This window comes from Zea mays, chromosome 1 (assembly GCF_902167145.1).
Source record: "Zea mays cultivar B73 chromosome 1, Zm-B73-REFERENCE-NAM-5.0, whole genome shotgun sequence".
NCBI lineage: Eukaryota > Viridiplantae > Streptophyta > Magnoliopsida > Poales > Poaceae > Zea > Zea mays.
In genome coordinates, this window is record NC_050096.1 from 7,281,273 (window position 1) to 7,301,638 (window position 20,366).

General features: G+C 48.6%; 2 protein-coding genes across 3 annotated transcripts; both read left to right on the forward strand.

The window, feature by feature from the left end:
* Positions 1-1,198: 1,198 nt before the first annotated feature.
* LOC100274307 (putative AMP-dependent synthetase and ligase superfamily protein) lies at positions 1,199-7,457 on the forward strand. The gene is made up of 5 exons (NM_001148670.1): positions 1,199-2,612; positions 6,035-6,180; positions 6,692-6,759; positions 6,848-6,950; positions 7,099-7,457. Exons 1-5 carry the CDS (start codon positions 1,394-1,396, stop codon positions 7,216-7,218), a joined length of 1,656 nt encoding a protein of 551 aa, NP_001142142.1. The 5' UTR covers positions 1,199-1,393; the 3' UTR covers positions 7,219-7,457.
* An 8,556-nt stretch (positions 7,458-16,013) lies between these two features.
* Positions 16,014-19,867, forward strand: LOC103631665 (expansin-like A1). Of its 2 annotated transcripts, none has more exons than XM_008652525.4 (4): positions 16,014-17,889; positions 17,973-18,261; positions 18,365-18,509; positions 18,648-19,867. In XM_008652525.4, exons 1-4 carry the CDS (start codon positions 17,742-17,744, stop codon positions 18,909-18,911), a joined length of 846 nt encoding a protein of 281 aa, XP_008650747.1. In that variant the 5' UTR covers positions 16,014-17,741; the 3' UTR covers positions 18,912-19,867. The 2 variants fall into 2 exon arrangements, with proteins under 2 accessions (XP_008650747.1, NP_001288686.1); NM_001301757.1 differs by having other exon boundaries at positions 17,693-17,889; positions 18,657-19,246.
* Positions 19,868-20,366: the final 499 nt, after the last annotated feature.

The window sequence follows — 20,366 nt, forward strand, 5'->3', positions numbered from 1 at the left end:
CCTCAATGGCCAATTAAGGATGACAGGTACCCCGACCATGTGTACAAGCTCTTTAAGGTGCTCGATGGACTTAAGTAAACCCCAAGAGCATGATATGAATGCCTTAGATATTTTCTTATTTCTAATACTTTTGATGCCGGGAAAGCTGATCTTACTCTTTTTACTAAGACTTGCAACAGTGATTTGTTTATATGCCAAATATATGTCGATGGCATACTATTTTGTTCTACTAATCAAAAGTCATGCGATGACATAATATTTGGTACCCCGCTCGTTTCTATGCTATAAATAGTAGTCTAGATTTTCACCATAAGATCTCATACTCAGTCTAACTAAAATGTCCTTGGTGGTGCCCGTCCTTAAAAATATGCCATCACCCCCCCTTTCCTCCTAGGTCTACCTCTACTCCACCGTGTAACCATAGGGCTGGATATGAATTCAACTCGGCTTAGTCGGGTTCGAGCTGACTCGTTAAGATAACAAGTTGGCTCCGCTCGTTAAGGAATAACTCGGCTCAGCTCGTTTGCGAGTTCGATATAGCTCGTTTAGCTCACGAGCCACAGCAACAAAAAACAATATACATTTATATACAACAATATAATCAATTACTAATTAATTGTAGACCAATTTAATACTAGAAAAGAGTAATAATACTCACAATTTCATATCACATCTATTTAACACCAAATTAACATAGCTAGTTCATGATGTATTAGTTCATCCCTAATATAAATAGAGGCTTTGTTTTGCTAACAAATACTAGCTTGTTTGAACTAACAAGCTAGCTCGAGCTCGGTTTAAACTAAGTCGTTAACAATTTAAGTTAAAATAATAACTTAACTAATAATAAAATTGAAATGAGCCAAACTGACTATAAGACAAGAAGCCCGCGAGCTACCAGTATTCTGCGCACCCAGGAACCACTGAGGATACGGCAGTGCAGCACGCAAGTACGCAACCCGACCGCACTTCGCCGACCAGCATCCGACGCCCCACGGCAGAAGCAACTACTCGTACCCAGGCAAGGCAATATGTCACCGACAGGTGGTCGACACGGACGGGTGGGCCCGCTCGCTCGTCACAGTTACAGAACGACTCCGCCTTGCCAACCACTTTCCGAGCGAATTTTCCCCTTTTCCCCACATGACGAAAAGCGACCACAGCGCAGGAAGGCTACTGCGACCTGCCACCCGTACTAGTCAGCCAGACGGCCAGACCCCAAACAGAGCAGGACTAGCACTGGCAGTCTAGCACACCCGCACTGCGTCTCCGCAGCACACACTCGCACGCACGAGAAGGCCGGAGAGGCGGCGCACCCGGAGAGGCAAAGGCAAGCGATCCCTCTCCCTCCCTCCCTCGTATCCAGGACAACAGCCCGTGCGATCCGATCCCGATGGCGGCCCGGCCGGACGCGCGCAGCGGCTACTGCGCCGCGACGCGCACCTTCCGTAGCAAGCGCGCGGACGTCCCGCTCCCCGCCGACGCGGACCTGGACGTCGTCAGGTTCCTCGCGTCCCGCCGCCACGCGGGCGTCGTCGCGCTCGTCGACGCCGCCACGGGCCACCGGGTCACGTTCCAGGAACTCTGGCGCGCGGTGGAAGGGGCGGCCACCGCGCTCGCCGCGCCGCCGCTGTCGCTCCGCAAGGGCCAGGTCGCGCTCATCCTCTCCCCGAACTCCGTCCACTTCCCCGTTGCCGCCCTCGCAGCCATGTCCCTCGGCGCCGTCCTCACCACCGCCAACCCGCTCAACACGCCCGCCGAGATCGCCAAGCAGGTCGCCGACGCGCGCCCCGTCGTCGCCTTCACCACCCGCGACCTCCTCCCCAAGCTCCCGCGCGCCGGCGCCGGCGCCGGCATCCGCGTCGTCCTCCTCGAGCCCGACCGCCTCCCCTCCGACCCTAGCCCCGTCGTCGCCACCATCGGGGAGATCTCCGCCACGCCGCCCGACCCCACGCGCCGCCGGGACCGCGTCACACAGGACGACCCGGCCACGCTGCTCTACTCCTCGGGCACCACGGGGCCCAGCAAGGGCGTCGTCGCCACGCACCGGAGCCTCATCTCCATGGTGCAGATCATCATGTCGCGCTTCCGCCTCGAGGCCTCCAACAGGACCGAGACCTTCCTCTGCACGGTGCCCATGTTCCACGTCTACGGCCTCGTCGCCTTCGCCACGGGGCTGCTCGGCTGCGGCGCCACCATCGTCGTGCTCTCCAAGTACGAGCTCCCCGAGATGCTGCGCGCCATCAACGAATACGGGGTCACCTACCTCCCACTCGTGCCGCCCATCCTCGTCGCCATGCTGGCGCACCCCAACCGCCTGCCGCTCGGGGGCCTGCGCAAGGTGCTCTCCGGCGGAGCGCCGCTCAGCAAGGAGCTGATCGAGGGGTTTAAGGAGAAATACCCGCAGGTGGAGATCCTTCAGGGGTACGGGCTGACGGAGAGCACGGCTATCGGCGCGTCCACGGACTCTGCCGAGGAGAGCAGCCGGTACGGTACGGCTGGGCTGCTGTCGCCAAGCACCGAGGCTAAGATCGTCGACCCAGAGACCGGCGAGGCGCTGCCGGTGAACCGCACCGGCGAGCTCTGGATCCGGGGGCCATACGTCATGAAAGGTAACAATCTCCGGAATCACGTGTAGTGTGCATTATTTACATTTTATTTCAGATCAGATGACTAGACACATGCCTTCAGCTCCAAATGTCTTTGATTGGGGCGTGGGGTCAAAATAATAATACGACTAACCATGTGCTGATACTACTTGCATAGTATCTTGCAAGAAAACAAATCAGCGTTACCAAGTAACCAATAAGTATCTTTGTAGATCTCTATGCTGAGGTCTATATTTGAATTGTTCTGGTTAGGACGATGTTAAATTTAGTGTATGTCATATTTTAAGTATTTTTGAATTCCGTTCAGAATCATGATATTAAAAAACGGTCAATGCCAAAAAAATCAGTACTGTTTCTAGAAGTCGGATTCGTAAGGTGCAATCGAAAAAATGGGTTTAGTCGTGGTAAAAAAAAACAGCAAGATGCACTCTTAGGCTGGTGCCAATGGGGGCTAGAAGGGAGGCGAGAAGGGCCCTCTATCGCCCCAAATGTCTTTGATTGGGGCGTGGGGTCAAAATAATAATACGACTAACCATGTGCTGATACTACTTGCATAGTATCTTGCAAGAAAACAAATCAGTGTTACCAAGTAACCAATAAGTATCTTTGTAGATCTCTATGCTGAGGTCTTTATTTGAATTGTTCTGGTTAGGACGATGTTAAATTTAGTGTATGTCATATTTTAATTATTTTTGAACTTCGTTCAGAATCATGATATTAAAAAACGGTCAATGCCAAAAAAAATCAGTAATGTTTCTAGAAGTCGGATTCGTAAGGTGCAATCGGAAAAAATGGGTTTAGTCGGGGTAAAAAAACAACAAGATGTACTCGTATGCATGATTGAAAAAGTTAGGTTTTGTTTTGTGTAGAAAACTTCTATTCCTGGTCTTTGTTTAGAGCAATCCTGGTGTTTGGTTAGGACAAAGGTAGAGAGATTCTGATATTTGTCATCAGCAAGAAACATGTTTGTAAAATTGCCATCAGGCCCACATTTCATAGATCCAGCTGGACCCACAATTCATATATACAGTGGTAATTATAACAAGAAGACAACATTGTGAGTGACAAAAATCCAATTATCTCGACAAAGGTATCCATGTCATTTTCTAAGTAAATTTAAGATTAAAAACAAAAAGAAACAGGACCAGTTAGACAATGTGCTATAATCCAAGAAAAATTGCATTAGTGAAAGACGTTTTGTAGATGTCTTACTAGCGAGGGATATTTTCTAGATAGTCAAGTTAAAGAGTGGCATCCAAGGAATTTTCCCATATACTAATAATAAGTACTTTACTAACAATCATGCACAGGCATGCAGGATGTCTGTTGAACATGCATGCTTTAACACGCTACAGTTACTGCTGCTGTTTGTTTAATGTCAGCAATCTGATGTTCAATAATATGTCAGTAATCTGTGTTAGCTGTGTTGAACTGTGATGGCATATTGGTGTCACCTGGAACTGGAAGCCTTTTACAGTCTCATATTTTTAAGCCTAGCTCAGGAATTGGCTCCAACAGTTTCAGTACAGTAGCACACAGTATGCTGAGGTAGAATTGCTGCTATCGATATGCATTTGTTCCAGATAATATGTACTCAGGTGGTGCTCGTCTCACAAATAGTTAGTTTATGTTAGAGCGAGTTTCAGAGAATGTACCCTGAGCATCTAATGTCACCTCTCATTGCTAAGCAATGCTCGGGAAAAGGGAGTGTCTCATTTTCAATGCTATTGATTATGCTAAATGACAGACTTCAATGTTGCTGGTTAATATATCTAGACCCTAAACGAGTACCCATCAGGATTTGCGCTTCTGAATACCTACAAGCATAAGCAGACGACGAACTTAACTGAAATGCTTATACACTCTGGATTGACTGTCACCCACACTAGTTTTAGGATTCAAGTGGTGACTCTGTTCTGTCCCGAACAAGCATTAGATTGAGCATGTATGGGATTTGCTTCTGCTGCTGCCTCAGTTGTTCCATATCAGCAATCCAATTGCAGTTTGAAATCCTCCAATATGTCAGTAAGCTGGATTTTCTTTGCTGAACTGCGATTGACTTCAGCTCACAATTTGTGTCCCCTGGAAGCCTTTTGCACAGTCCCACCCTTTAAGCTTAGTTCATGAATGATTCCAACCATATTATAGAGTAGGACACAAAATGCACAACTCAGGAAGTAGTGGAATTGCTGCCATCAGTTTTAAGACAAGAAAGCTCATATGTATTTTGCATGAATATCATGGTATGCTCATTTTGTTCCAGACCCGCTAAATATTTACTGTCCTCAGGTGAACTCATCTCACAAATAGACAATCAGTAGGAAACTTCGTTCAAAAAAAAAACAATCAGTAGGAATCCAGTTTTAGGTAATTTGCCCTGAAAGGTACCAGTAGCATCTAATGTCACCTGTCTAACAATGCTAAGGAAAAAATGTCATATGCTTAATCGCAGATAACAACTTGACTAGTTAATTTCATTTGAAAAAATCGTTTTTAAAAACTTGGCTGGTTAATACGTCTGGGTCTTGAACAGGTGCTCAGGGTTTAGCTTTCTGAAAAAGCAGAAGCATAAGTTAGACAGCAAGGCAGTTACAGAACAGCTTGAAAAGGTATCTAGCTGAGTTAGTTAGATGGTCTGAACAACACTACTCAGGTTCTGAGTTGACTCCTCGTGAAAGCAAATTTCAGGCTAGGGTTAAAAAAAAACTCTCGCTTGTCCCACGACAAAGCATAAATCTAAGTTCCGGCCCTGGTCGCAGTTGTTCTCACGCTGTATATAGGTGGGGGCAGGGTTTCGGAAGTTTCCTCGACCTATATGAGAAGGTTTTCTTCTTAGTACAATGTTCTGGGGCTGCCTTACCCTTGTAGGTCGAGTTTTTAGAACAGCTATGTTAACTGAAATGTATCACAAACACTTATAGACAAGTAGTGGCCTTTGGTAACTAGGAATGAAAGGGGATCTGAATTGTTATGACAAATTTAATATTTTAAAATAGATATGTATAAAATTTGATACTAATCTTTTCTCATATTATCAAGCATATTATTACAAATAAGAATAAAATTTTGCCTAAATTGGTTTATGCATTATTTGCTTTCTACAAAAAAAGTGAAAAAATATCAGAATCTGTATCCAAATTTTATATCTATTATTTGAGAAGATATATGATAAACTTAAGGTTTACCTTTCATGAATCTTTACAATCTCGATGCTAAACACAAGAATACAAATATGCATAGCAGATTCTATATCATATTTATTCGTGGCCAAAGATAAAAGACCCAAAAATTGATTTCTGAATGAGTATTCGTTTACATCCCGATTGGTAACAAGAATTCTATAGTACAAGTTGGTAGATTTCATCTTACTACTTTCAGAACAGGTTAGTCAGTACCTTATGAACATGCAACTTTGGTCTTCCCAGGGTATTTCAAGAACGCGGAGGCAACACAATCAACATTGACACCTGATGGATGGCTCAAGACTGGGGATCTCTGCTACATAGATGAGGATGGTTATCTCTTCGTTGTGGATCGTCTGAAGGAGTTGATCAAATACAAAGGGTACCAGGTAAACGTTGCCAATGACATTATGATATCTTGCCGTGAAATTCCTATCTTAGACCGTGTCCAGCAGGTGGTCACCAAAACACTGAGTAGAGTTTGAAATATAAGATGGGCAGGTGGTCACCCAAAACACTGAGTAGAGTTTGAAATATAAGATGGGATAGAAGATATGATGGGTAAGCTACTGGGGATAGTCTAGAAGTTATTGCCTTAACATTAAAACTCTAAACGCTTGGTTCTGTCCCTAGAATTCGAAGAACGAAAAGATTAAAAAATGCTTCTGCTGTAGTGTGAACCATTATTTTTGGGATTTTTAAATGCGTCCCGTAGTTTAGCAATAATGCTTAGTTTTATTCATCTCTAGTAGTAATGGACAAGGCATACCAAAGAGGGACAAAACTGAGTACTGTTACTGGGGACTAGGGACACAAATTTAGAAGTCCTTTTTTTAGAATAGTAGTCACTGAACCATTCAGTGCTGTTTGGCATCTGGAATATAACTTGTATATGGACAGGTGCCTCCGGCGGAGTTGGAAGCTCTTTTGCTAACACATCCAGAAATCGAAGATGTCGCCGTTATACCGTAAGTGTCAGTAAAGCTCCTTATGGCCGGCATCTTAGCTGTGCCAGGTCCGTATTTAAATGAGTAAACGTGCTGGTGCTTTCGGCAGGTTTCCCGACCGTGAGGTCGGCCAGTTCCCAATGGCCTACGTAGTGAGGAAGAAAGGGAGCAATTTGTCAGAGCGCGAGGTGATGGAGTTCGTGGCGAAACAGGTACGTCTTCTCGCGACTGAACGGATCAGATGATTGCCCAAACACCACGTCCACTGTGTGTACGCATGCGCGCGTCCACCCGGCTGGAATTTCTGCAGTTTCTCTGACCCGATGCGGTGCATGTAATGTAACATACTAACATTCGCAGGTAGCGCCTTACAAGAAGGTTAGAAAGGTGGCGTTTGTGGCGGAGATTCCCAAGAACGCGTCCGGCAAGATTCTGAGGAAGGATCTCATCAAGCTCGCCACATCCAAATCCAAACTATGAAAATTGTTTTTCGTGTTTACAGTGCTGGAATACGCCTGTCGTCCACGAGCGGCGAGCCATTCTCTACGCTGCCCCGGTAGTTTGGTTGTAGAATGCTTGTATAACTGAAGATCCCGTCGGCTATGTGCTTGCTTGTGTACAGTGCTCTGTTCTCGTACAATACAATATTGGGAGGGAATACTAGGCGTCTGTACGTAGGCTTGGATGGAAATAATATCCGGTAATTTCAGTGTTGGTATCACTAGAAATTTGTTTTTCGTGTACGTAGGCACGGATCGTCTGTCCAGATTCTTTGCTGCATCGACGCACGCCAGGCCGCCTCGGGCTTTTGGAGCTTTTTTTTTCTGCGATCTCATCTCCGACAGACAGAAGAAATGAGAAGCCGACCGGGCAGGCAATACAGGCATAGCACTGCGCACTGCGCAGGAGCCTGACTAGGAATAGCAGGGTGGATTGGTTGAGCGCAGATAGCCGCCTCGCCTTTTTTTTTAAGGATCAGGAGGGGGAAACCCCTACTGCGCATTTTATTAGAAAGCGAAAATTAAAGATTAGGCCCTGGTCCTTTTACAATCAATAAAAAGAAGAGAAAAAGAAAGAAAAAGGAAGAGCTATTTCTATATTTGCCACAAATTTAGCCAGTTCGGGATTGAGGTGTCGAATTCTCCCCGTGCTTTGTGAATGATTAGTCGCAATTCTCTACTAAATTCCTGGGTACAGCGGAGCACGGAGGGATCTCTGTTTGAAAACAGCCACTCGTTTCGGCTTTTCCAGATGCTCCAAGTCATAAGAATAGTGATCTCCATAGAGAAGGGAACGTTGAGCTGGTGTTTGAGGTTCACAGATGCCTCTTCAGGGTTGGAAATTCTGGGTGGGGCAATGCCAATTGAGTTCCAGCAGGCTTTCGCGAAGTTGCATCTGAGGAAAAGATGATAAAGGGTCTCCTCTCTTTGCCAAAGGCAGTTTTCGCAAGAATAGGAATCTAGCTCCATGTTTCTCCTTCTCAACATATTTCTGGTGTTTAGCCTGTTCTTAAGCCACAGCCAATAGAAGACTCTATGCTTAGGCTGACACTTACTTTTCCAAACTAGTTTGTAGATAGGATGAGTCTGCATCTGGCCCATGAAAGATCTGTAAGCTTTTTGGGACGAGAATTTCTCCGATCCCCAAATGTACTTCCAGCGGTCATGAACATTATTAAGAATAATTTGCTCCCAAGACCCCTTGAGTACCAGAAATTGACCAAACGCTTGATCAGAGACAGGTAAATGAAAAAGATCATGAAACTGCTCTTGATCCTTGACCTCTTTGATAGTCATTTTTGAGTTCTTGGCAAAGGAGAAGAGCTCTGGGAAAATATGCCTCGGGATGCCCTGACTCCACTGATCATCCCAGAATGAAATTGATCTGCCATTGCCAATGACGGGGGTAGCCAGTCCTTTGAAGTTTGGCAGAAGCTTTACAATGCTCTTCCACCAGAAAGATCCAACGCTTCTATTACCAGGGAGACCTCGAGTAAGGTAGTAATTGTTCCAGATCAGATGGACCCAAGGTAAGTCGTTGTGGTTGAAAAATTTATGCAAAAATTTAAATAGAAGAGCCTCGTTCTGCGTTTCTAATCGAAGAACACCCAGGCCACCATTCACTTTCCTTTGAGTGACCGAATTCCAAGCAATCAAAGGTGGCCTCTTGGAGTTGATGTCATTTCCTCTCCACAGGCAGTGCTTTCTGAAAATATCAATTTCCTTAATGATGGTTTTAGGAATCTTGAGCGTGCACATGAAGAACATTGGTAAGGCTGAGAAGACCGAATTAACCAATTCCAGGCGCCCAGCCTGGGACAAAAAATTTGAAGAGCAAGACAGCCTCCTCTGAATCCTTTGAATAAGAGGTAAGTAGTGTTCCTTTCTAGGTCTCACCAGGCCCAAAGGCAAGCCAAGATAGGTGAATGGCATCTCGCCAATCTTACAATTGAAGGTACGGGATAAGATCACCATTTTATCCGGAGACACGTTAATAGGGAACATATTTGACTTGTTGTAGTTAACCTTCAGACCAGTAGAAGAGGCAAAAGAGTTGAGGATTGCCTTTAGGAAAAAAAGTTGCTTAGGGCATGCTTCCAAAATCAGGAGAGTGTCGTCTGCATATTGAATAATCGGGAAATCCTGTTCACCAATGTCAGGCAATGGTAGCTTGAGAAGATTCCGCATCCTAGCTTTATTGATGATGCTCTGAAGAAGGTCGGCTGCCAGGACAAACAACAGGGGTGAAAGAGGGTCGCCCTGCCTCACCCCTCTCCTGCAATGAAAAGGCTTACCAGGAACTCCATTAAGTAACACTGAGGAAGTGCCAGAGTGAAGAATGCTCCGGATCCAGTTGATCCACTTAGGGCTGAAACCTTTGTGGATAAGAACCTGGATAATCAACTCATGCTCAATCATGTCAAAGGCTTTCTCGAAATCAAGCTTGAGTACAATGATCTCTTTTTTTGAGGAGTGACAAAGGTGAATATATTCCAAGGCCCATGCCAAGCAGTCTTGAATGGACCTCCCCTTGATGAAACCATACTGATTCTTGTGAACCAGCCGGGGCATGAACGGTTGCAGACGATTTGCCAGTAGCTTCGTTAAGATTTTCATACTATTGTTTAGAAGAGAAATTGGCCTGTAATCCCCCACCTTCATAGGACTCTCAATCTTAGGAATCAAGACAATGAATGATCCGTTGATACTTCTGAGGCAAGCCTGGTCATGAAAGAATTTTTCACACAGATCATAGAAATCGGGGGCAATGACATGCCAGCACTTTTTGATGAAGTTTGTATTAAAACCATCTGGCCCTGGGGATTTATCTGAAGGTAGGAGCTTTATGATGCTATCAATTTCCAGCTTAGAAAATGGCTGATCTAGCCCCTGTAATTGCTCATTGGAAGTTAAAATTCCTGATAGGTCAAACCCAATATCAGAAAAGTCGGACGACCCCAGTCTGCATTTGAAAGCCTCCCAGAGAAGATTAGACTTATGTTCATGTTCAAAGAATATGGTCCCATTGTCATCAGTCAAAGCAGAGATTGAATTTTTCCTGTGTTTAATGGTGGCATGGGCATGAAAGAAGCGAGAGCAAATGTCTCCCTCAGTAACCCACCGAATAGCCGCACGCTGCTTCCAATAAATTTTTTGAATATTAAGCAACTCAGCCACCTTTTGTTGCAGGATTTCCCTGAAGTTCCATTCCTCAACAGAAAGATCCCGATGCTCTTCCATGATGTCAATAAGCTCAATTAGCAACTTAATGTTCTTCACCGTTATATCTATTTTTGGCAGCGATCTCTGCCACTCTTTCAGAACTTTCCTAACAATTTTGAACTTGGCAGTCAGATTCTTGGCCTTGTCGGGAATGCTAGGGATCCCATTCCAAGTAGCTTGAAAAAGGTTCATGAAACCATCCAATTCAAGCCAGAAATTTTCAAACCGAAATATCGTAGGTTTAGGAATTTTGGACTTAAATGAAACCAAGCAAGGAACATGGTCGGAGATGTCCCGCGGCAATGTCTTGGCAAAGGAGTCTGGGAAGACAGTCGACCATTCTTGCGAGATGAAAAACCAATCAAGCCTCTGAAGCAGTGGTTCCTGCTGTCTGTTCGACCAGGTGTACGTGAGTCCGTGAAGAGGGATTTCAATCAAATCTAAGTTGCTTATCGCTTCATTGAACTTGAGCATAAGGTTAATATCCCCCCCCAATTCTATTTCTGTTCTCCGGCCGACGGATTAAATTGAAATCCCCAACTAGAAGCCAAAGTTTGTCAGGGGGCATAGAAATATTATGCAGCCAGTTGAGAAAATCAATTTTCCCATGAGGGGTGCAAGGAGCATAAACATTGGTGATAATCCAGGAGCAGGCCGACAAGTTTGAAGTGAATTCCACCGATTGGGCATAATTATTTTGAAAGATAACATTTCCTGTAAGCCTAGAGCTCTTCCAAATGATAACAGATCCGCCCGAGTTCCCCATCGAGGGGACAAAAGCAAAAGAGTCAAAAGCAGCAGGGCAAAAGTTTTTAAGAAATGCCAAATCAAAGAATTCCCTCTTTGTTTCCTGCAAACAAACAACCTCACAACCCGCCTCTTTAATAGAACAACGAATAGCGTTCCATTTGGCGGTAGAGTTAATTCCTCTAACGTTATGGCTCAGCACAGACCACTCCATGAAGTTAACAGAATTCGGATTACTCATTGATAACACCAGAAGTTTTTGGGACATATCCACACGAGTGGATAAAATCCAAGTTAGTCCACAGGCCACAAATTAACAGAGTATTAAAACAGGCACACCCAGGTGCCACCCCATAGTCCAAAAGTCCTGCAAGAACCAAAAGAAGGATCAAGTACATCCAAAAGTTAATTGGGCTCACACACAAGCCCAGATCCGCCAGCATCCACCTAGTGATTATCTTGTTGATCCTCATCAGAAGAATCATCAGTTTTCTCATCTGTCAGATCCTTCCTGTCAACCTTCCGCGGCCCAACAGGTCCCACAGACGATTTTTTCTGCTTCAGCCTCTGCTCAGACAGGTCCTCCTCAGACAGGTTGCAAAGCCTGGTTCCCAGATTCCGCAGCACCTTGGAGGATAGCGGGGGTGGGCCATCGAAGATATGCTGGCACATGAGGCAGTTCCTTTTTGGACATGCCCCATGCCTGAACCCGTCACGCGATTCCTTCAATCTTTTGCTTCTTCTGAGCCCTGTCTCCACAATGATTGGAGTCAGCCCACCAGAACCAGTGGAATCCTTGGAGGCCCCAGAGGTGACATCCCCCAGGGAGGGGTCAACTGGGCAATCCTTAGGAACCACAAAGGGGATGGAATTCACACCTTGCTCCTGCAACTTTAAAGGGATTCCTGACAGAAGAAAAGTCTTTGACCAGTTGAAGGATTCCGGCTGAAGAAGATTCGAAATGAAAAAAGGTGCCCACTTCTCAGGGACACCCACCGAGTGATCAGTCGGTCCAGTCGGAGCAAAGAATTTTGCCCAGAGCCTAGAGAACTGGACAGCTCTATTTCTCTCCTCAATCAACTGAAAGACGGGGTCAGGCTGCCAGTCCTGGTGTAGCATGAGATTCATCTCCAGATTCTGATGGTGAATGTTGTTAGGCACATCAACCTGGACCTGAGGGGGCACAGCCTCCAAATCCTGGGCCTGATCCACCTGAGGTGGTGGTCCATCAACCTCCTGCGGCCCATTGAAGGGGCCAGCATTGATTTCCATTCCGTTCCCAATCAGAGCATGACCATTTACTGCATGATGACCATTCGCGGGGGGTGCAAGCTGAGCAGCACCAGTGGAGCTGTCAGACGACAAGCCAGAATGCTGATTGCTGTGTTGCAGCTCTTCCTGCTGAATTAGTTGCTCATCTGGCAAGGGGGGTTGAGGGTCTTGCTGAGCGGGCTGCTCATTCACAATCCACTAATCCCACTCACCCTGCCCCAAGTCGTCCTGCTGAGCCGGCAACACTCCACCCACAGGCTCCGGAGGAAAGTTAAGGTCGAGTCCAGCCGGGGGCAAAGGTTGGCCTAGCCCGAAGAAGGCCAGTGGGAGCTGATGACCATCCTCAGGTGGCGGAGGGATGGGGTCCTCATCCTGAGCCTGACCGCCAAGCATAAGCTGCTGGATAATTTCACATTGCACCGTCCAGGAATCCCCAGCAAAACCCTCAGCCTCCGAAAAAACAATAAATTGAGGAACCTCCTCAAGCGAAGTGACCCGAACACGGAGTAGGGTTCTAGAGATATTGCTTCGGTCCTCCTCCCACAGAATCAGCCTCCCAAATGCCCCAATGGCGGCCTGCAGATACTCCGAAGAACGATAATCCAAGGGAAAGCCCAGAAGCATAAGCCAACATTCATGGTTGAAGAGAAGGGCACGGTGGTTCCAGGCATCATTGTGACGGACCGCGGTGAATGTAGCGTCCAAATACTGCTGGGGACCAAGAAGAACCAAGTTATCCCGCTCCAGCACACTACGGAATTGCACCAACACTTGTCCCAAATGTGAGCGCTGAATGGCACGGACACCAACCCTCTGATGCTCCACAAGGTATTCCCTGACCACATCCCTAACCGCAGGGAACAAGACCTCGTGCTCCGGTAAAGGATGGATATTTATAATCGCCCAGTCCTCATGAAAAGGCGGCAAACGCTGCGAAACTGACCTGACTATAATCCCACGATGTTGGACCACCGCGGCGCTGAATCCTGGAGGGAGGAACGGCCCCGGGTCCACACGCCGGTACGCCATTGACAGATTCTCAGACGATCGCCGGAGAGCAAAGGGTGGCGAAGCAGGTTGGGGTTTTGTTGAAGTGACACCCAACGCGAGCTCCAAGGACGTCTCTGGCGCCTGTTCGGAATTTTTTAATAATGAAACCGCTTTGGCGAATTCACCGAAGGAGGCAAATGAAGGTGGAGTCCCACCCGTCAGAGGCCTGGAGGAAGAGCGGAACCAGGACCCGAAGTCCAAGGGACGGAGTGACCCTTCCAAAGGGCAGATACTTTCGAAGGAAGGGAACGAGGAGAGAGGGAAACCAAATTCTGATTTTTTACGTTTGCAGAACAATTCCAAATGCCCCCTGGCTTTACAAAAAAAGGCAGAACAAGGCTGAAGTAGCCGAGCCCGACAAGTCCATCCTTCCAGGCCCAAGCACAGGCCTGAGGGGCCCGATACGCAGAATGGGCCGCCACTGCAACCTACGAGGCCAAAGTCGCCCAACAGAAGAATTTGAAATTGACTTTGAATTTGAAAGGGAGCAATCATCACAGGCCCGACATCTGCGCCCATTCCTGCACCCGTTAGGCCTGGGAGAACACGCCGCAGGGGCAGACTCACGATGAAGATCACGCGACGAGGCCCCCGAGGTCGAAGAGTTGGCAGGAGACCTCGGACCCCGAGCTCCGAAGGGGAAACCCAATCTATTGAAAACAGAAGCCCTCGGAGCAATCAATTTTCCAGCTGAACAGAAAGAACGACGAAGTCGACGAACTGGAACAGCATTTGCACCAGTCAAAGGCGGGCGCCTAACCACATCAGCGAATGAGATTTTTTTCCTGCCCGAGACAAACCACCAGTTGGCATTCTCCTCCTGAAGGAATAGCTTGAGCTCATAGTTCCAATTTGGTCCCCCCGAATTCCACAAGTTGAAGAAAGCTTTGAATTCAGAACGAGCGATGCATCTGGAGTTGTAGATGTGGAACCCAACATCCCTGGAGGAAACCGAGAAACGGAAAACTCGATCGGCAAGCGGGAGGACCATGAATCCCCTGGCAGAACCACCAAAAGCAGCTTGAAGGATGTGACCAACCGAGACAGGATCAAGCCTGAAGATGCATCTTCCAAACGAGACAACAAGCCAGAATGCCGATGGGGAGCGCGGGCTACCGGGGCAAACAGGAGAGGAAAACCGGCGCCAAACATCAGCCTCAAAAAGCACCCCCGGCCGAAAGTCTAGACGAGACAAATCCATCCCCCAGCACGAAGAAGACCAAGCGAGGAGAGGGGGAGAGAAGCGAGAACCACGGGTGCGAAGTCGACGAAGCGGTCGCTGGGGCGGGGCGGCCGGGGTCGCCGGCCCTGGTCACCGCCCGGCGGCGCTGGTTTGTTCCGTAGCGTCACGGGCGGGAGTCGGGAGAGCAGCGCGCCCTGTCACGAAATTGACAGCCCAGCCGCTCCGTGATCGAACGCACGCACACGTCGCCTGCCCGCGCTGCGACCGTGCGCGACGTGCTAAGCTGTGTACTGTACATAAGGGGAGGTCTCACCTCCATGATTCTCTTGTCCGAGGGCTGATTCTTTAGCCAAAGTGAATATATTTGACGAAAACTGATTGTCAAACGAAATGATTTCTAAGAGATTATATAGTGGGAAGTAGATTGGAGACGGTGAGAAGCATATCTTTTTGCTCTCGGATTTACTCCATTGCTATCATAAATTAATTCAGATTTTTATTATTTAGCTTTGCGATAGTGATTTTCGCTAGGAGCGGAGAAGCAGTGGGAGCTCCCCTCAGAGCTCCTTTAGAAATTCCACTTCCATCGTCCTAATTATAATCTACGCCGCACCTTACTTTCTAGCTACTCCTCTATCTCCAATCTGCTAGAACAGATCGACCGCTAGCCGGTACATTTAAGAAACATATATACACAAACGATAAGACTAATCGTGTCATGTACTCTCCCCATGTGTGTGTGTGGCTGTGTGAGAAGCACGCCGTACATGATTTTTTTATATAAATATAAAAAGAAAGGCTTATCGTATCCTATCCTTTCTGGGCGGCCGCCCATGCTTTTCTCTCAACATCATGGAAAGGCAGAGGCCACTTCCGACTTCCGTTTTGCTGCTCTGCATCCAGTCCAGCCTTATCTCGTCACAATCATCCAAACTCAGCATAGATCAGTGCCTGCATTTCCTAGCTAGTGCTCGCTGCCTTTTTTCCTTATAGATTTATGAACACTAACAAGATTACAATAGCATATGTATGCATGACCATGACCACAGCTTTAGCGCGCGTATAATACTGAAAGGAAGGCACGCACACCAGTGCGCTACGCAGACAAAACTGGCGCTAAAGTTAGGCATGCTTGCTTCCTTGGTGCTGTGCATGCGTATCTGAAAGCAATATGTTTCTTTTTTGTTAGGGCTAGTTTGGAAACATTATTTTCTCAAGGGTTTTTCATTTTCTAAAAAAATAGTTTATTTTTTCTTGTTAAATTGAAAATTCCATAGAAAAATGCCGTTGCCAAACTAGCCAAAAAAAAACACTAGACTGCAATAGTGATGGGATGGTCGGTGGTACATGCATATTGATATTGGCCCCAGCAGCAACCGATCGTCGGCAAACTGTTAAATGCCCATGTGAACGTCCGGTCGCCGGCCCGTCAATCTGTGCACCGAAACCTGTCAGTTCACCCCTGGGGTCAAAACTAGAGTCCAACCGATGATGCGCGGTGATCGCTAAATCCCGGTAAAAGCCTTGTGCCTCAAGCGTCTCCGGCGTTTCCGACGCCGTACGTGCTGCACATCGAGCAGCGTGAGTGAAGTCGCCCGCCGGCCCGACGGAGCTCCGCTGCGTGCGTCATGCCGAGACCACTGGCCGGTCTTGGGCGGCGCGGCGGTTTGGGGAAAAGGAAGGCGGCGGCACGGGCGAGGGCGAGCCAGCCACCGCGGGGCATTTCTCTTGGACCAGAACGCCCCATCCAGCTTTCACCAACCCCCCAGCACCGCCGAGGCCTGTACTACACAGGTTTGGTTTCTACTGAGAAAACAAATCTGTAGAAAGGTTCCTTTTAAGCCCTGTTCGGTTGTTCCGGATTGGAGCCCCGGATTAATTCCTAGCCGAATTACTTCTCTAATTTATATAAATTTTGATGAGCTGGAATAAATCCTGGCTCATTCCGGTACAACCGAACAGGCCCTTATGGAAATTTTGTACATTTACAACATAATCGTTCGACACGGTTTATGTTGACGATATAAATGGTATATGCACTCTATTTTTATTATTTGATAAAAAAAAGAACATCAGATGTCTTCAGAAACGGGGAGGGTCGATAGCGCATTAGCGCAGACCGGAGGAGAGGGAGAGTGTATTTGAGAATTCTTTGCACCGAATAGTGATCATGACTCACAGTAAGCGCCTTGTGTGGGTTGTAGAGTGATGAGCGCCATAAAAAACGGTGTACGAGTAGGTACGGGACGAACGAGGACACGTCCGGAATATCACAGAGTCGCCGAATCAATGCGCCAGAGGGTTTCATTTATATAAAAAGAAGTTCTATAAATAAAAAAAAACCTTTAAAACAAAGGATTGAATCTTATCAATTCCTTTAAAATTCATCTATCTATCTGACTATCTCCAAAATCTTGTTCCAAAACGGAAGTCTCTGCTGGATCTGCAAAAGCTGGCCATTGCCCCCCGCACCACCATCGTTCAGAGGTCGACGAAAGCCGTTTTGAGTTTGATGTCCCGCCGTCGGCCGTCCCGGCCTGCAAGCGGCCAACGGGTACGGGCTGGCGCAGTGGTCCGCTGCGCTGACGCCTCGCCGCGCCTTTCCACCGCGCATGTTTGTTGTTGTTGCACGGGCGGAGCGGAGCGGAGGTGGAGCCGGTGGCCCCTTCCGTTTTGTCCCGGCTGTCCGACCTCCGAGCCCCGTGTCCCCGGCCTTTGTCCCCACGCGCATGGCGTGATGTACACCTCGCTCCTGCTCCGTGTCGATCGACGTGCGCCTGATACACACGTCGCGTAGTATGCCGTCCCTGTCAGTCGCTCGCTTCCATCGTATAGATAGTGGCTAGCTACGGTTACGGCGGCAAGGAGCGTGGGGAGGAAGACTTGCCTAGCCACTAGCACTAGGTGTGAGAGTTTTGAGTCGTGGTGGTGTATAAAGCAGTCGTCAAGCACAAGCTCCTCCTCTCCCTCTCCCTCGTCTCGCCTGAGCAGAGCCAAGCCCATCCATCGTTCCACACCTCCGCGATACGATGTCCGTCCCTCCTGCCCGACTCGCCGCGTCCTCGCTCCCGCTGCTCCTCGTCTGGCTCCAGCTCCAGCTCCTCCTCGCGTCCGCCTGCGACCGCTGCGTGCGCCACTCCAAGGCCGCCTACTACACCTCCGCGCTGACCCTCGCCGGTGGGTACCTTCGCTACGCCGACGCCGCCACCGCTTTCTCCTCCTTCTTTACCAATTAATTAATTCGAATCGCGTGCGTGCAGGCGGCTCCTGTGGGTACGGCACCGATGCCGCCTCCTTCAGCGCCGGGTTCCTCGCCGCCGCCAGCCCCGCGCTGTACCGCGCCGGCGTCGGCTGCGGCGCCTGCTTCCAGGTGCGGTGCAAGGACAAGAAGCTGTGCGGCGCGGCGGGCGCCAGGGTGGTGGTCACGGACCGCGCCAGGACCAACCGCACCGACCTCGTGCTCAGCAGCACCGCGTTCGCGGCCATGGCGCGCCCCGGCATGGCCCCACGCCTCGCAGCACGCCGCGCAGTCGACGTCGAGTACAAGAGGTAAACCAAAAAAAACACATAACATACGGTGTGTACAAGAAATTTGAATGAATCGCGACTGGAAACGCCCACCCAACCGGACGACGATGGCTGACTACTGCAGGGTGCCGTGCGAGTACAAGCACAGAAACCTGTCGGTGAGGGTGGAGGAGAGGAGCCACGCTGCGGCCCCGGCCCCCGGCGACCTCGCCATCAGGTTCCTCTACCAGGGCGGGCAGACCGACATCGTCGCCGTAGACGTCGCGCAGGTACGGTACGGGTGCACGCACGAACGCAGCCGACCTGTGGATCAGTTCGACGACACGTACGTGTCTCCGAAGGAAACTTCGGGGCTGAATGAATGAATTGGATTGAAATAAAAAAGGAGCCTGCTTTCTTTTGAGGAGTGCATGCAGGTGGGTTCGTCCAACTGGAGGTTCATGACGCGCGACGACGGGCCGGCGTGGAGCACGAGGCAGGCGCCGCCGGGCCCGCTCCAGCTCAGGGTGGTGGTGACGGGCGGGTACGACGGCAAGTGGGTGTGGGCCGACCGCGAGGTGCTGCCGCGGTGGCGGCGCGCCGGCGAGGTCTACGACACGGGCGTCCAGATCACGGACGTCGCCCAGGAGGGCTGCTTCCCGTGTGACACGCACGAGTGGGAGGAGGAGTGACGGCACCAGCAGAGCAGAGGCTGCAACGGAACTCGCTGAGGACTGGAGCCTGCGGGCTGCGGAGTTGAGTTGCTCTGTCTGCCTCCTCCGTGTCAGTGTCACTCGCTGCCTTTCTTTTTTTGAGTTTTGCCGGAGTGGCACTTTTAACGACGAGAGGAGAGAGCCCCGAAACCCCTCTCCCTCCCCTGTACATGAATTAGCTGCATGCGTCGTCGTCGTTGCCATGGCCGTTGTTTCAACCGGATCACATGCCTCGTCGTCGTTGCTTTCTGCCAACACTTAAACACTTGTACTAGTAGGCTAGTAGCTTCGTTATTTATATATATATTCTTCTGACGCGGGCCGGAAGAAACTCTCCATGGCCACCGATCCGTCTGGTGCCAGGACAGAACAAGCGGTGCCGGTGAGCGAGACAGAGAGGCGCCGGCCCGGCGGCGGCACGACTCGCTGTCCGTCTCTGCACCAGGACATTGGGCAGCAAGCGTACGCTTGGCCTTGAGTTGATTATTACTATTCTGATCCTCACAAGTCACAATCAGTTGCTAATGTCGCAGTCAGCAGTACCGATGATGTAACGCTAAGCATATCTCTCGCCCGCTTCGTTGGTTCTTATCCGTTAAGCTAAGAGCAGGTTGCGTGGATATTAAACAGATTCATGCGTTCGTCTGCTTAGGGTTGGGTTGGGACTTGGGAGGCATGGCTTTGTTTGCGTTGCGTTGCGTGTGTTATGTGAAGATTGGTCACCAACCATAACGGTCTTGCTGAATTTCTGTTCAGACAGTCACACGCTGAATTTTTGGGTTTGTTGGCTTGGATTGAATTTTTGGGTTTGTTAGCTTGGATTAAAGCCAGCTTTGTTCGTACTGTTCCAACTATAATTTGTAGAGACAAAACATTGTAAAATTGTAGTAGAAGTCAATATGAATTAAAGCTGAGCCAACCGGCCGTTTGTTCTCGGGCAAAACGAGCCTGTTCCTCTGGTAGTTTGTTTGTTTGTTTATCTGACGATGAAGTGGGCTGCTGATTGATACAGTATTATTGACGAGTGCTGACACGGCAGGGACGGAACGCGACGTTGTTTTTTAGTAGACAATAAACTACCAAGGTGCCGCTGCAGAGGAAATGGCTATGCGTTGCTTTCACAACAAGGTCGGGCGTCACGCTTGAGTTGAGTCACTACTGTGTCTTCCTGCTGGTGAAGTTGAGTTTGGTCGCCGCCGACTGAATGAGTGCACCGGTGAGAAGGCTGGGGAGGTGAAGCTTAAGGTCCTTTCTGTGGGTGTTTGGTTTGCCCCTGCTAAAATTTAGCCTCTATCACATCGAATGTTTGAACCTCCGTTCGGGGTATTAAATGTAGTCGGATTATAAAACTAATTTCTCAGCCGAAGATTAAAAAGTGAGACGAATTAGTACAGTTGGTTGGGTCTATATTTCATACTCCTATTTGAAAGTCAA

Excerpts from the sequence above, each read along its gene's own strand:
- LOC103631665 (XM_008652525.4), top strand. The coding sequence starts at position 17,742 with ATGTCCGTCCCTCCTGCCCGACTCGCCGCGTCCTCGCTCCCGCTGCTC. Across the intron at positions 17,890-17,972 it reads CTCCGCGCTGACCCTCGCCG|GCGGCTCCTGTGGGTACGGC; the intron begins GTGGGTACCTTC and ends GCGTGCGTGCAG. Across the intron at positions 18,262-18,364 it reads GTCGACGTCGAGTACAAGAG|GGTGCCGTGCGAGTACAAGC; the intron begins GTAAACCAAAAA and ends TGACTACTGCAG.
- LOC100274307 (NM_001148670.1), top strand. The coding sequence starts at position 1,394 with ATGGCGGCCCGGCCGGACGCGCGCAGCGGCTACTGCGCCGCGACGCGC. Across the intron at positions 6,760-6,847 it reads GAAGATGTCGCCGTTATACC|GTTTCCCGACCGTGAGGTCG; the intron begins GTAAGTGTCAGT and ends TGCTTTCGGCAG. Across the intron at positions 6,951-7,098 it reads TGGAGTTCGTGGCGAAACAG|GTAGCGCCTTACAAGAAGGT; the intron begins GTACGTCTTCTC and ends TAACATTCGCAG.